Genomic DNA, 16,804 nt, shown 5'->3' with positions numbered 1-16,804 from the left:
TATACATATACATATATACATATACATATATATACACACACATATATATTCCCCTTTCATATATACATGTACACATGTAAAAATGAAAGGTGAATTTCTGAATGCCAAACTTTAGATTATGCTCCAAACATGAAGACAGTTGCTATGTAAGTGATGTTTATATTTTTTAAAAGTATAAAATGTCTGAATGCATTATCACAACAAATATGAACAAAAACATCAAAGTGAAATTTCCCTTTGAATAATACAGATCATCCTTTATCAGTCTTAGCAACACTGTAATATTTAGGTATATCCTTCTAGATCTTTTTCAGTGCAGTTAGAGCTATTTATATACATATACAGAGATAACTTTATGCATCAACATAACTGATATACTTGTTCTGCAAGTTGTGTCGTTTTGTTTTGTTTTGTTTTAATCTCACTTAGAAATGTCTTGGAGATCTTGCCAGATCAGTATGTCTGCTCTATAGTTTTTTTTTCTGCTATTGGGTGTATCAGAATTTATGTTACCATTGTTATTATTGGACATTAAGGCTGTTTCTTTTTTCATTTTTTAAACAAATACTAACAATACCAAATATAAATCCTTGTCATCTTTCACTGTGCATATGTGAGAATATTTCTGTAAGGTAGATAGGGAGAATGTACTATGTGTTTTGATATGTTGTGATATTAACCTGTAAAATCAGTGTACCAAGTTATATTCTCGAAAGTAGTATATGAGTATCTCTGTACAAATACCCTCACCAATAATGAATATCACCGATCTCCCTGCCTCCCTAAGCACATACACACACTCACACACAACCTCATTAAGTCTTTGCAGAATATGTGTAACACATTATTATTTTATATTTCTAAATTACAACTGTGGTTAAGCATCTTTTCATATATGGGTTAACCATTTGTGTTTTTTCTGCAATAAAATGCAAAATTATAGTCTTTTTATTGATTTGTGGAAGTTCTTTATGTATTATAGATGCTAATCCTTTGTTTACCATATGTGGAAACTTTCTTCCTAGACACTTTTTAAATTTGGCTTGTTGTTCCTCTGTCATACATAAGTTTCACATTAAAAATGTAGTTAAATTTACAATATCTGCCTTTAAGACTGTATTGGTTTCCTAAGACTGCTTTAACAAAATGTCACAAACTGGGTGGCTTAAAACAACAGAAATTTATTCTTTCAGTTGTGGAGGCTAAAGGTCTGTAATCAAGATGCTGGCAGGACCACACTCTCTCTGAAGGTTCCAAGTGAAGACCCTTCCAAATGTCTAGTGGTTGCTGCCAATCTTTGGCATTCTTGGTCTGTGGCTGCACCACTCCAATCCTTGCCTCCTTCATCACGTGGCATTCTCCCTCTGTGTCGGTCTGTATCCAGATTTCCCTCTTATAACGGTATCAGTCACTGGATTAGGGTCCACCCTAATCCAGTATGACCTTATTTTAACTTGATTACATCTGCAAAGACAGACCCTACTTGGTTCAAACGCCAATCTTTCAATCACATCTATTGCCTTTTCCACACACAACTGCCATATTATCTTTATTTGTGCCTACCAAGTTGTATGGCTGAACCTTCCCTAAATGGCTCACACTTAAAAAAATATTTTAATAAGCACCTAAAGCATACAAAGTTCTGAAAACTGACATTATCCTCATCTTCTGAAGCCTTTTTGTTATTAGTAACATATAATAGGCCATCTTATTTCAATAAATGAGTGAGATAAATAGGCAAATGTATATAAAGTGATGGGACTGAGAAAAATTACTACATGATTGAAGAAAGTCTCTTACCTGTGACAAGTTCAAGACAGTATTCTAAAGAACTACTCCTAAGATGAAAAGAATAATGTCCTACTTTTTCCCAAGATTGGTTAAATATACCTGAACAAAATAATGTTCAAGTAGTTGTGCTATACCCAAGAACAAAAAGATGAAAGGTTTCTTATAGAGCTAAGTGCTTTAAGAAAAAACAAAAACTGCTGTGTACAATTCTATTTTTAGAATTAAGAAAATAGCATAAATTTAAGATTGGATCACTCTTAGGTTAACTACCACCACATGTGGCAGATGTTTGCTCTTAAATATATGACAACAGAATATATAGGGAGTAATTCAAATTTAACATTTATAATTAAACTTGAGCCTCATTCCAGATCTTCTCAAGTGAGCAATTATAAACTAAATAAATTTTATTTAGAGATATAAATGGTGAAGTAATTAATACCGTAAGGATATTAAAGAGTTAATGCAATTTCAGATGAACACTAAAAGCACCAGCACAGTAGTTAATACACTTGTGTTGTATTCCTATAATTCCATTTACTGGGGTATCCCTGGGTCCCAGTTTCATTATGTACAACATGAGATGATTGCATTAGATATCTTTAAGGCATTTTCCCCCAGTTTTCTTCATGTCATGGTACACACGGAAAAGGGTAACATATGAACACCTACCTGGAAAGGTTTCTTAAGGTTGGAAGTCAGTTTAGGTAATCTTGCCGCCCAGAGAGCTGTGTGATCATTGTGTCGGTGCACCTGTGTCGCGCCTGTAGTATATCATTATGTCTTGGCCCACAGGCTGGGCAGCTGTGACCTTGCTACTCAAATTATAGTCTGCAGTAGTGTTGGCACTCCTGGGAGCTTGTTAAAAATTTGAATCTTGGGCTCCACCCAGAGCTACTAAATTAGAATCTGTAGTTTGAACATCCCTAAGTAATTCATGTACACATTAAAGCTCAAGAAGCACTACTCAAAGAAAATTTCAGCTCTAAAATTCAATGAAAGTAAGAATCTGTTTTACAGGATTTATTCTACAGTATATTTCATAATCTTATTAAATTCCATATTACAGTTAAAATGAAATTAAAAACATTTTTACACAAATTTCTGGAAGTTTTGATATAGACAAATGTTTACTTCTTAATCTGGAAAAGGGAAATATATTTACCTGCTTGTATACCTGTCGTAAGTACATGATCTCCTCCACAGTTCCCAAAGATATCAGCCTAAACACTTTCACATCCCTGCATTGCCCAATCCTATATGCTCTGTAAAAAGATTTTTAAAAAAGCCAACAAAAAACAAGTGAAGCAAGGTTCAGGAGGTAGCTTTAGGACAAAAAAAAAAAAAAAAAAAAATGGAACATTACTAAAATTTTAACTTAAAAAGAAACATATGTGCAGTTTATTCTATGTTAATTATACCTCAATGACACTGTTTAAAATGGGGGAGGGGAACAGTTAATCAACTGGCAAGCCTACAGAAGTGCAGATTTGCAGCCCTAATTTCACAGAGATTTCTGTCTGAATTCACTCAGTTGACTACCAGCAAGCCCAGGTATTTTGACAGGGACTATAGTGCTAATTAAGACAATAATTAGCACTGATTCACCCCACTGGTGAACCATAGATCTAGTCCTGGCAGCTTTTCTCAGGTGAAGGCTTTACTGGATGCTCTGAATGAGGTCACCTGTTTCTAAATACCTGTTACAGTCACAATTTGGGGAATGGGGGTACTGACGTTTGAAACTTAAAATTTGGTGAAAATTTTTGACCTTATAAAGTCACTCTATGTTGTTGTATCTGATGCTCTCTCTGCCTCCTTCACCCAGTACAGTACTCCTAATAGAAAAGGACTTTACTACTAGAGGGTATCTTGGGGCCCTGCACATCTTGTACCCGAAGAGGGGGATGGGGCTTCCTGTGGCACAGCACAGCCAGGGTAAATTACTGCATTCTCACTTTCATCCTGCAGGCTAGATATAGAGGGGCTCATAATCCCTTTCTTTCTCACAGTGGATTTGAGTCTTAAAAATTTTTTTAAATGGATCTAAGGAAATGTCTTTTGGGTGTGTGCTCAATTGTTTCGTAAATAGGATAGATTCTGTTAGAATACATATTCTTCACAGACAAAAACCTTACAACATGTTACTTTAGACCTACCCTTCATCAATTTCTGGGTCCATTAAGTAGGGATATGTTAAGTGATGGTCTTTTTACCATGAAAATAAATACTGAGGAACTGTTATACAGTATGGAGGTCAAAATCTTCCTTTCTCTTCTTGGTTCCTCCTGCCAGAGTCAATTGAAGGGCAGGGAGGAAAAGAGAAATGTTGTTCATTTAGTTTTATTGTCAACTAATTTAAACTGAATACCAAAACACAGTACCCTAGGATAAATAAGATATTAGGTCTTGATATGTTGTTAAGACAAAAGAAAAAAAAAGTGAAAATTTTTCTGTGGCTTCCATTTGATTATTTTCCTTGATGTGAGTGGTGTGAAGCTGGTTAAAAGTGTGGGCTCTGTAAGAGCGCATGAATTCAGATCCTGAAATCATTGGCTGTGAACTTCAGCAAGTTACTTCAGTTTGTTGTGCCTCAGCTTCCTCACATGTAAAATGAGTAGGATAACACTGCCTATCCCATAAAAGCTTTGATATCAGGGTAATGCTGGCCTCACAGAATGAACAAGGAAGTGTTCAAGTTTTTGTAAGAGCCTGGGGAAGAATGGTATTAATTCTTTTTTAAATGCTTGGTAGCATTCATCAGTGAAGCCATCTGGTCATGGGTTTCTGTTTGTTGGCATTTTTAATTACTGACTCAATCTTCTAGTTGTTGGTCTATTCATATTTTCTATTCATGTTTCAGACTTGGTAAATTATATGATTCTTCAAATTTGTTCATTTCATCTGGATCATCCAATTTGCTGATGTACAACCATTTATAGTACTTATAACCCTTTCTATTACATCAATAGTAACATCTCCTTTTCCACTCTGATTTCAGTTATTTCAGTCTTCTCTTAGTCAATCTAGCTAAAGGTTTGTCAAGTTTGTTGATCATTTTGAAAAAGAGCTCATGGTTTTGTTGTTTTCTATTGTTTTTAGTCTATTTCATTTATCTCTGTTTTATTCATTCATTCATTCATTTATCTCTGTTTTAATCTTTATTACTTCTTTTTGGTAGCCTTAGGTTTAATTGGTTCTTTTTCTAGCTCCTTAAGGTATAAGGTTGGAGAATTGATTTCAGACCTTTCTTCTTTTTTAATGTGTTTACAGCTATAAAATTAGCACTGCTTTCACTGCATTGAATAAGTTTGAATATGTTGTGTTTTCCTTTTCCTTTTTCTCAATTTTCTAATTTCTTTTGTGATTTCTTTTTAAAACCATTGGATGTTTAAGAGCATGTTGTTTAATTTCAACATATCTGTGGATTTTCCAGTGTTTCTTCCACTGTTGATTTCTAATTTCATTCTATTGTGTTTGGAAAAGAAACTATAAGATTTTAATCTTTTAAAATTTATTAACATGTTTTGTAACCTAACATATGCCCTATCATGAAGAATGTTCCCTGTGCACTTGAGAAAAATGTGTAATTTCAACAATCTAAAATTGTTGGAAGGAGAATTCTGTATATGTCTGTTAGGTCCAACTTGTCTATAATGTCATTCGAGTCTTTCTTCCCTTATTGATCTTCTGACCAGATGTTCTATCCATTATTGAGAGTAGAGTACTGAAGTCTCCTACTACTATTGTAGAGTTGTGTACTGCTCCTTTCGATTCTGTCAATGTTTGCTTTATATATTTTACAGCTTGTTTATTTGGTATATTTATGTTTCTAATTGTCATAGCTTCTGGGTGAGTTAAATGAAGAATTATCATTGTATACCATCCTTTGTCTCTTATAACAGTTTTCAATTTAAAGTTTATTTTGTCTGATATTAGAATAACTACCCCTCCTGTCTTTTGGTTACTATTTGGATGAAATATCTTTTTTTATCCTTTCACTTTTAACTCATGCATGTCCTTAAACCTAAAGTGAATGTCTTACAGACAGTGTAAGTTGGCATGCCGTGTTAATTTATCCTGCCAATCTGTATCTTTTGAGTGGAAAGTTTAGTCCATTTACATTTAAATGTATTAATGACAGGGAAGGATTTACTTTTGCTATTTTGCTTTCTGTATGTCTCATGGCTATTTTGTCCCTCATTTCCTCCATTACTGCCTTCCTTTGTGTTATGTGATTTTTTAGTGACACATCTTGATTCCTTTCTCATTTCCGTTTGTGTATATTTTATAGATATTTTCTTTATGAAGATTACATATAACATCCAAAAGTTATAACAATCTACCTTAAACTGATACAAACTTAACTTCAATTGCATTAAAAAACTCTCCTTTGCAGCTTTGTCCCCACTTTTGTGCTTGATATCAAAAATTAAATCTTTATATTCATTATTCATTAACACAGATTTATATTTATTTTCATGCATTTGTATTTTATGTTTTTAAAAGATTTTATTTTTAGGTCATCTCAACACCCAGCGTGGGGCTTGAACCCACAACCTCGATATCAAGATTGCATGTTCTACCAACTAAGCCAGCCAGATGCCCCTGCATTTGTCTTTTAAATTAAAAAAAAAAATAGGGGTGCCTTGGTGGCTCTCAGTTAGTTAAGTGTCCAACTCTTGATTTTGGCTCAGGTCATAATCTCATGGTTCATGAGTTTGAGTGCTATGTTGGGCTCTGTGCTGACAGTGTGGAGCCTGCTTGGGACTCTCTCTGCCCCTACTCACCTCTCAAATAAATAAACTTAAAAACAAACTGTGAAAGTTTCATTAAATAAAAAATAAAAAGATTTATAAACCAAAATAATAGTAAGACTGGTTTTTTATATTTGTCCCTGTACTTACTAGCACTGGAGAATTTTATATTTTTATATGGTTTTGAGTCACTGTTAGAGTCCTTTAATTTGAACTTGAAAGTCTCTCAGCATTTCTTTTAGGGAAGGTCGAGTGGTAATAAACTAAGCTTCTGTTTGGGAATGTTTTAGTTTCTCCCTCAGTTTTGAAGGACAGTTTTGGCTGATATAGAATTCTTTGTTGATGTTCTTTTCTTTTGGCACTTTAAACCTATCATTCTACTGCCTCCTGGCTTGTAAGGTTTCTGTTGAGAATCTGCTAATAATCTTACTGGGGAATCTCTTGTACACTACAGGTCATTTTTCTCTTGCTGCTTTCAAGATCTGTCTTAGACTTTCTCCAGTTTGATAACCTGTCTCAGTGTGAGTTTCTTTGGGTTTACCCTACCTGGTGTTTGTTAAGCTTCCTGTATTTGCATATTAATGTCTTTCCTTTGAATTTGGGACATTATTTCAGTCATTATTTCTTCAAATAGCTTTGTCTTTTTCTCTCTCCTTTTGTATTCCTACAATGTGTATATTGGTCTATTTAATATGTTCCATGAGTTCCTTAAGCTATGTTCATTTTCCTTTGTTTCAGTCTTTTGGTTTGTTGCTCCTCAGATCTGTCTTCAAGTTTGCTGCCCAAATATGATGACTCTTTCTAGTGACTTTTTTTTTTTCATTTCAGTTATTATATTTTTCAGGTTCAGAGTTTCTACTTTGTTCTTTTTATGTATACATAATTTCAATCTCCTTGCTAATATTTTAATTTTGTTTATATGTTGTTTTCCTGATTTCCTTTAGACCTTTGTCCATGTTTCCATTTAGCTCTTTAAGATAGTTGTTTTAAACTCTTTGTCTAGTAAGTCCTATGCCTGTGTTTCTTTAGAAGATTTAATTTGTTCCACTGAATGAGCTAGTTTTCCTCTTTCTTTATAAATGCCTTGTACTTTTTTGTTAAAAATTAGCCATTGATAAAACAGCCACTTCTAGTCTTTGCAAACTATTATTGAAAACATTCATTAATTAGCAGGCTGTGTCTTGAGTCTTAGGAGCAGCTCAGGGTAAGGATTAAAAAATTGTCTTTGGGGGGCACCTGGGTGGCTCAGTCCATTAAGCGGCCGACTTCAGCTCGGGTCATGATTTCGCGGTCTGCGAGTTCGAGCCCCGCGTCAGGCTCTGTGCTGACAGCTCAGAGCCTGCAGCCTGTTTCAGATTCTGTGTCTCCCTCTCTCTGACCCTCCCCCATTCGTGCTCTGTCTCTCTCTCAAAAATAAATAAACGTTAAAAAATTTTTTTTTTTTAAAAATGTCTTTGGTCATTTTTGGTTATGTGTGACCAGGGCCTGTGTGTTTGGGTGTGTATGTTTTCCGATATCTCCTGTATACACAACTGCTTTTAAATGTCTTACTTTCTCAAAAAGTCTCATCTCAGCCTCTTCTCAGGGCTTTAGATATATTCTACTGTATTCCTCTACTGTAATATACAGTCCCACTACTGCTTTCATGCACAATGAATGGCCTATAACTGTCTTCAACAGCTTCTGCCAGTCTGAGATTCAAGCTATGCCACCGTTTCTTACCGAAGCACTGTCAGGTGAAAAAGAAACCATTCCCTCTGGCAGCTCACAGATAGGTTAGAAAGTTGCAAAGGAGTTCCACACTGCTCTTTCCAACCTGAGAGGGAGGGAACAGGGAACTAACTGTTACTTCCTCTTCCTGGCTGTGCTGTGCCAGGAAATGGGGTGAGGCAAGAATGGGTAAAAATGCCATGAAATTTCCTACAGTTTTGAATATAGCTTCTTCTTGATTGGGAATTTGCTTGATAACTGTAGATCTTTGATTTAAATAGCTTCCATAAAGTTATTTTAATCAGTGTCTAGTTTTTTAAATCCACCCATGGGGAAACATATACCTAGAGCTTCCAGTCTGCCATCTTGCTGGCATCACTCTTTGATTTCCTCTTTAATACAAGAGTTATTTAAAAATATATTTTATATTTTAAAATGTCCATATGGAGAGATTTTTATTAGCTACAAGCTCATTGTTACTTTCTAGGGTCTTGTCTTTTGTATTAATTAGAGGCATGTAATCTAGTCCTTGTGGTTTCTATTAAAATATATAGTTATTTAAAAGTATGCTCTAAAAGGTTTTTTGAAAGAGTGGGTATTTTCAGTTATTATATGGTTAAATACATTTATTAAGTTAAAGGCTAAATAACTGTTAATCAAATAATTTACATACTTCCTTTTTTTGCCTAGTTGATCTATTAATCTTTGAGAGAAGGATATTAAGTTTCCCATCATGATTGCAGATTTGCCAACTTCTCATCATAAAAGAGTTTTGTCTTTGTTATGTAGTGACTATTATACTTTCCTCATCGATTGTTCCATTTTGTTTTCCTCAATGCATTTGCCTTGAAGTCTATTAATATTTTGCCGTTCTTACTTTTTGTTATCATCTCCCTGATGAGATTTTAAATATATTTTATTTTTAACCTTCTATGTATTTTTGAATTTTATAAATATATAAAATTATATCTATAGCAATAAGCATAAATCTGAATCTAACATTTCATTTTTACCTTCTTTTTTTGTTTAAAAGGAAGTTTTACGTTTGGTTTTATTTCTCACAGTTTACGTTAGGTTTTATATTTGCCATGCTTAGTTTCTTTTACCTCTTGCTATACACTCATATTTCCAATCATTTTACTGAAATAATCACATTTTCTCAGTGATTTTTTAAAAATTTCTTTTAGTTGTTGCCCTTAAATTTTTGGCTAAAATTTTAAGAACACTTTTTTTGGCATAAATTTGCAATCTGACCAGCATATCCAAATTCTTTTTTGATGAAATATAACTTCTAACACAATTACCCCCACCCTCCCAATGTTTTATTGAAATTATATGAAATTTTAGTGTTTGATTCTTATTAATTTTCTTATACCATCCCTTTATATTTCTCAGAATCCTTTCTTTATAACTGCATTAAGTCTCTCAACTAAACCATCAATAATTATTTAGACTTAAATATAAATTTTTCAGTTCCTAGATGTCAACAGATGATTTATTTCCCCTCACATATTGATATATTAGTCATTGATTACAACTATAAGTCAAAATTATTTTCTTGCAGATACATCATATGAATTTTGTCACTTTGACAACTTCTGTTGTCTTCTAGAATTCTATAATGCAGATGAAAAGTCAGTTCTTCAAAGTCTATTTTGCAGGAACAGTGGGATTTGCAGAAATGAGTGGGATTCTCATTTGTTGGTAATCTGTTTTGTTCTTTTTTCTTTTCTTTTCTTTTTTTTTTTATAAATAATTTCCTCTCCCTCTTTCTCATTCAGGCATTGTTTAGTCCCCTTATCTTTGGAACTTAGAAATATCAGCAAGATGTGTTTCTGTTTTTTCTCCTGCTCTGTCACTGTGTTTTCAAATATTCATTCCTTTTATTTTCCATATCAATTTTCACTTTCAGTCTTCTCCATTTTATTACTCAGACCTTGTAATCAGTTATTTGGTAACACTTTTAAATTCTAAGCATTTCTAGTTTTCTTTTCCATGCACTTTTTTTCAGGGTGCCCTATTCTTATTTTATTTCCTTAAGGGTCAGTTTTTCATCTTGGCCCTTTTCTTTCATACTGCTGGTTTTATTAAACTGTCTCACAATTATTTTTTTTTAATTTTTTTAATGCTTATTTGAGAGAGAGAGAGAGAGGAGTGTGAGTGGGGTAGGGGCAGAGAGAGAGGATGACACAGAATCCAAAGCAGGCTCCAGGCTCCAAGCCATCAGCACAGAACCCAACTCAGGGTTTGAACTCATGAACCATGAGCAAAAGTTGGAAGCTTAACTGACTGAGCCACCTAGGCGCTCCATAAAAGGTCTCATAACTCTTAGTTTTTCATTCATAATTACAAATGAAGAACTGGGTGGACTGCATAGGAAAGCTGGTCTGGATTTCCATGAAGGTACATAAGTCTATTTAATCATTTCCCTGTTTTGTGTTCCACAGAGACCTGGGAAGCAATCCTTCAGGTTCAGTTCTGCTTTATGATCTGATCCTAATGCTCACTGTAAAAACCTTTTGTCAGTCAGATTCCCCACATATTTATACAATTTATGAAACAATTCTTTCAGTTTTGATCAAGGGGCATCTGTTGTAGGCCAACCTCTCTTTATATTGGGTATGGGAGAGGAAATTGTTTTAGAGTTAGCACATTAATTAATTTCTAACAAGAATTCACTCTGGTCTGTTTCTACATCCTATAGTTACTGACCCCAAGCTTGAAATTTCTCTGTGCTCTCCTGCTGACTTTGGATTGTGGCTTTTCTCTGCTGGTTTCTTGATTACACAGATGCTGTTGTAAGACAGATTCTGCCTTCTACCTTCTGAGAGTTTCTCCAAACTTCTGATCTACTAGTAGTGACCTTTCCTATCTTCCTGCAGTATGATGGGTTTGTTCCCTTTTTTTTTTTTTAAGTTTTTACTTATTTATTTTGAGAGAGCGAGCAAGTGCAAATGGGAGAGGGGCAGAGAGAGAGAGGGAATCCCAAGCAGGCACCATGCTGTCAGTGCAGAGCCCGAGATGGGGCTCGAACCCACAGAGCCGTGAGATCATTACCTGAGCCCAGACCAAGAGTTGGACACTTAACTGACTGAGTCACCTGTCCTTCTTAAATCAATCCTGTCAAAATGGGATTCTGAGATGGAAAGAAAATAAATTGCCGTTATCAGCCTGCCATTTGGGTTCAGATCTGAATACAATTTTTAATTACATTTTTTTTTTTTTTTTTAAGTAGGCTCCATGCCCAGCAGGGCCCAACTCATGACCCTGAGATCAAGAACTGAGCTGAGATCAAGAGTTGGATACTTAGGGGCACCTGGGTGGCTCAGTCGGTTAAGCATCTGACTTCAGCTTAGGTCATGATCTCACAGCTTGTGAGTTCGGGCCTTGCATTGGGCTCTGTGTTGACAGCTCAGAGCCTGGAGCCTGCTTTGGATTCTGTGTCTCCCTCTCTCTCTGCCCCTCACCAACTCATGCTCGGTCTCTCTCTCAAAAATAAATAAACATTAAAAAAAAAAAAGAGTTGGACACTTAACTGAGTCACCCAGATGCCCCTTAAATGCAATTTTTTTAAATAAGGTTTTCTCTGTCTTCTAATCATAGTCATATTATAAAAGCAACTTAAGAGAATCACAAGGGGGTATTTTCAGATTCAAAGTATTTGCAAGTCACTTTAAATTTTGTCAGTATTATACCTGTCAATTGCTTGAAGATCATTGGCTGGATTCCAAGTAGGATCAAACAATACAACAACATTGGCACCAACAAAATTGAGGCCTAGTCCACCAGCCCTGAGGAAACAGAATTGGGCACATTAAAATAGCAAAAGCATAGTCATTGCCTTCTAATTCAATTGTGCCAGGTTTCTGTAACCAAATCAACACAATACTGCATTAACATCATAAAAGATGATTAAAACACAAACATGCCACAAACAAAACAGCTACAGAATAGTTTTTCTACCATTCTAAGAATAATCCTAAAAGAAATTGACCATTAAAGCCCACGTAAATAGGTTGTACTGTTTTTTCTCATTGTTTTGGATATTCAAATACGATGCTGTAAGGTCTTCCTAACATAATTTTTAAAAATTGTAAGTATGGTCCAACTAAATAAAGTAATATACACATTTTTAAAAACCAAGGCAGGAGTAGATGCACTTCTTACTCCTCTCAGTAAGTGCAGCTTAAAATGCTGGGCATCATATATAAAATAAATGTAAGACCTGAAAGGTAGAGAGAACAAAGCATGGCTAGAGACTATAAGAACTAAGGAAGGACATGGCAGTGAGTTCTCCAGCTTTGTTTTTGCTTAAAAATCCCAGACTGGGTTCTGGAGAAACCAGCAAACTGGAAATGCCAACAGTCAAGACCAAAAAAAAAAAAAAAAAAAAAAGGCCCAAGAAAAGCCCTTTTCCTTTAGCTAAAGAACCAGGAAAGGTATAGACTTTTAACACAGAAAATGTTAGATAATAACCCACCTATTTTTGGAAACACCATGGAAAAAAAATCTATGACCTGAATCCCAACCTGGTCAGTAAAGGCTGAGTGAGATTAGATTTCCACTCTTGTTTGACTAAAATGGGGTGCCTCTCACCTCCACTCAGAGGATATCACAGAAGACTGAGGAGCTGGGACATTCATTTCTGCCCAGCTATCACCCAGTCGCCTCTGTAATGTCAGTGGAAGACGTACAGAAACAGTAATCAAGTGCCTCACTCTTGGGATGTCAATAAAAGCCAAGCAAGAAACATGGATTCCCATCCCTATGTGGCTGGCATGATGTCTGGCTAAAATAGAGGGGGAAAGCCCCTCTATAGATAGATAAGCTCAAAATAAAAAATTACAAAATGTGTGAAGAAACCATGTACCATGAGCAAGAACAAGAGGGAACAACAGAAGGATTAGCAGCCCCAATTCAGGAGTTAACAGAGCAAAAATGCCATTTAAAAAGGGATTTTAAAAAATAATGATTGAAATTACTAAAGAAACAAAAGAAAAGCTAGAAAACATAAAGAACAAAATATAAGTAAAAATGATTAGGCAGATTTGAAAAATACCAATAGGGCTTTAAACATGAAAAATACAGTCTTTAAAAACTCACTAAATGGGTTAAATAGAAATTTCTAACATAGAGATAATTAGGAGCATTATGGCAGATCTCATCAAATTAGATGGGGGTGAGCAGACAAGGAATGGCAGATGACAGCTTGTCTAGAAGTTCTGTACTATTTAAGTATTGTTGAAGGCATTTGTTACTTTGGAGACATTATTTAAGAAATTAAGCATGTTTACGTACTTTATAAAACTTAACAGAAGACAATATCCTATGTCATTTAATGCTCGTAGGTAAGGGCTCATATGAGAAATTACTTCTTGAATCCATTCACAGGAAAATGGGAATCCAGAGTGCCTCTCAATGCAAGAGTTCAAGGAGAATTTCGGTGTTCAATAGTAAGTAGTGCATTCATCATATATATAATTTTATGCCTCATTTTAAGTAATTTTTTGTTGACTTTTTACATTTTACATGTTTGCTTTTAACTTTTTTTTTTTTTTTAAAATTATTATCCTTGAGAGAGACAGCACAAACAGTGGAGGGGCAGAGAGAGGGGACAAAGGATCCAAAGCAGACTCTATGCCAAAGCACCCAGCCTGATGTGGGGCTCAAACTCACAAACTGTGAGATCATGACCTGAGCCAAAGTTGGACGCTCAATGACTGAGCCACCCAGGCACCCTGCTACGTTTGTTTTTAAAGTCCTCTGAAATTCTTTTTGCAAGATAGTGGGGGTAAATCTATAAAGTACTTATTACATTAGATGTCAAAAGTTAAGGATTTGTTGCCCCCCAAAAGGGATTAATCTTCTTAGGTGTTTATACTGGCATAAATCTTGCTCTAAAGTGTATATATTCTTTAAAAGGTTTTAATGAGAGATTCATAAATAGGTGTTAGAACTGACTTAACTTTTATAAAACCTATTAATGTAGAGCTGCTATGGTTGAGACCAGGTAGACAGAGGGAGGAAATACCTGGCCCACTAACCCTAGTGAGCTCTCTAGGGCTGCTTGAGCATACTTTAAAAGCCACTGCTACAAATGATTCTTAGTTATTTGATTAATAACTCAATTACTCAATTAAGTCTGACTGTTCTGACCACAGACATGAATAAAAACACTACCACAGAAAATTCCTGGGAGGAAACATCCATTTCTTTTGATTGTTATCTTTATAAACCCAAACATATAAAGAGAATCCAGTGATGATAAGGAAATTGAGAAAAAAGGTTAGGTAAAACTCAAGATATTGTTATTTCAGTCATAATTAATATAATAGCATTTTTGCTGCTTCTCCTCAAAGCCAAATAAAACAAGGCAATATAATCATAACCACTGAAAATTAATCCAGTAATAATTTTTAAATTACCCTAAATCTTAAAAGCAATTACATAAAAATCAAGTTATCAAATTTTATTTTCTTACATTGTGGAGACAAGGCAAATGTTAACATCTTGTGTACTGTTGAACTCTTTCACGATCTTGATTCTTTCCTCTGATTTCGTACTTCCATCAAGTCGTCGGTAATCAAGGCCAGCTGCCATACAGTATTGCTGCAGAACATCAAGTAACTAGAGAAAAGGTATGGAAATGGGCAAAGACAAATGTATGGTTTAATAAATTTTGTACCACTATAGAGAGAAGATTTACTAAGTATTAATAATTGCTGCTCACAAGTTCTTTCTTATAATTACAAGAGCAACAAATATTTTCCTGACTTCTGGCTTATGTATTTCTCCCCATTATCCTGAAACTGACTTTAATATTCACCAATGTTTGTTTTTTAAATCAATCTTTCAGGGAAAAAAAAAATCAACTTTATTTTTTTTTGAAACTAAAACCAAATAAAAAGTATTGGCCAAATAATTTATGTAAGTGAATTTCATTATTTGTGCTATTTTCCAAGTTCTAAAATCTCTTACATGCCTTAAAGAACACTTTAATTATTAATAAAAACATCAACAGAGAATTAAAAATCTTTGAGTTTGCTCTTTGACAGTAATCTTGATATCATTGAGATTTAAGTGTCTGTTTTAAAAGTTGCTTATGTCACTACTATTTTCTACAGTATGTATAAGATAAAACTGTGGCTGGACACTGTTTTATGTCTCTTAGGATTTATGCCTCAAGAGTTAGGGCTGGGCCAATTAAGAGTATATACTTCAGAAGGAACTTACCTTGGTGGAAAAGGAGAAAAGAAGTATTTTATCTTTGTTTTTCCTACAATGATTTAAAAGCTGCTGAAGGACCTAGAAATGAACCACAGAAATCAACCACCAATGAACCAGTTCCAACTAAAAGCACACTTTATACATATAAACATCACTAGAGAATTTCTTAAAAATTATTTTTATACAACATAACCTCAGTCCTCTTTCCTAATTCCCTTCATTTTTGCCAAGTTAGAGAAATAAAGTATTAGATATTACATGAAATGTTATTCATCATCATACTGTCAATAATGAGGTAAGGTTCCCAAAGACTTTTGTTTCATCTCATATGGTTTTAATAAAAAGGAAACATTTTAGATTATGGGATGCATTTAAATGAATTAATTTAATTTCCAAAAAACACTTTCTTTATACCTACAATATGTTCAGAAACTAAATTACAGAACAGCATTCCTTTTAGGAAGTATTTAAATTTTTTCTAGATAGACGTAATGAAATGTGTTTAATTACATCTAGGTCTTGATATTTGTTTTCTTAAAATAATCAGTCACATATACACCTCTTCTTATTTTATCCTCTCTGCTTCTCTATTTACAGTAAGTCCTGACTTCCAGATTTGATTCTGACCTCAAAATGTCAATAATTTGCCCCAAATACAGTGCTTTTAGGGAGGAAGCAAATAATCCAAACCTGTGTATAACAGTATCACTGTTATTTTTAAAATAGGCATTTCCACATATGGCAGTGACAGTTCCAGAACACTGTGGAAAAGTAATCCACAAAGGAAAGAAAAGGAATTTTCTGTACTAAGCCTAAAGTTTTTCTGAATTATGCAATAAACACTTCAATTTTGTTTATTCACTGATAAGCATTTAAACTTAAACAAAAAATCATATTCAATATAATACTCTTTTAATAATTGACTAAGAGAAGATATTGTGCTAACTCTGACCCCCATGGTCCAATCCCTCAGAAAAAGCTATAGAAAAAAAAAAGCTACTCAAATAACCAAACGGTGATAAAAATGTCACAGATTAAGTCAACATAATTTTAATACTTGCAAAACTTATAAAGTAAGTTTTGCATTAGCTTTATTTTTTAATAAAATAACTGATTCTGTATAAAGGATGTGCATTTGAACTTCACATAACACAATAACTTTTTAAAATTAAAGACTTTTTTAGAGCAATTTTGGATTTTCAGAAGAACAGAGTAAAATATACAGAGAATTTGCCCAGAATCCCTCTCCCGCATCTTATATCCCTGCCCCTCCCTGCACAAAGTTTTCCCTATTATTAACATCTTGCATTAGGGTGGTA

The 16,804-nt window shown here is 34.3% G+C and overlaps 1 protein-coding gene across 6 annotated transcripts in view; it reads right to left on the bottom strand.

Moving 5' to 3' along the window:
• The window catches only part of ERCC6L2 (ERCC excision repair 6 like 2), a 135,938-nt gene that overhangs the window by 52,246 nt on the left and 66,888 nt on the right, over positions 1-16,804 (bottom strand). For all 6 annotated transcript variants that reach the window (XM_045043706.1, XM_011288295.4, XM_019815875.3 and 3 more), the window contains exons 10-13: positions 15,492-15,563; positions 14,740-14,885; positions 11,954-12,049; positions 2,957-3,056 (exon numbers count right to left, since the gene is read on the bottom strand). In XM_045043706.1, the coding sequence (XP_044899641.1) occupies positions 2,957-3,056; positions 11,954-12,049; positions 14,740-14,885; positions 15,492-15,563 (414 nt within the window). The remainder of the gene's footprint in view (positions 1-2,956; positions 3,057-11,953; positions 12,050-14,739; positions 14,886-15,491; positions 15,564-16,804) is intronic.

The sequence above is a fragment of the Felis catus genome, chromosome D4 (assembly GCF_018350175.1).
Source record: "Felis catus isolate Fca126 chromosome D4, F.catus_Fca126_mat1.0, whole genome shotgun sequence".
NCBI lineage: Eukaryota > Metazoa > Chordata > Mammalia > Carnivora > Felidae > Felis > Felis catus.
Note: the sequence above shows the minus strand (reverse complement) of the source record. Positions and strands in the feature narration are given on the sequence as shown.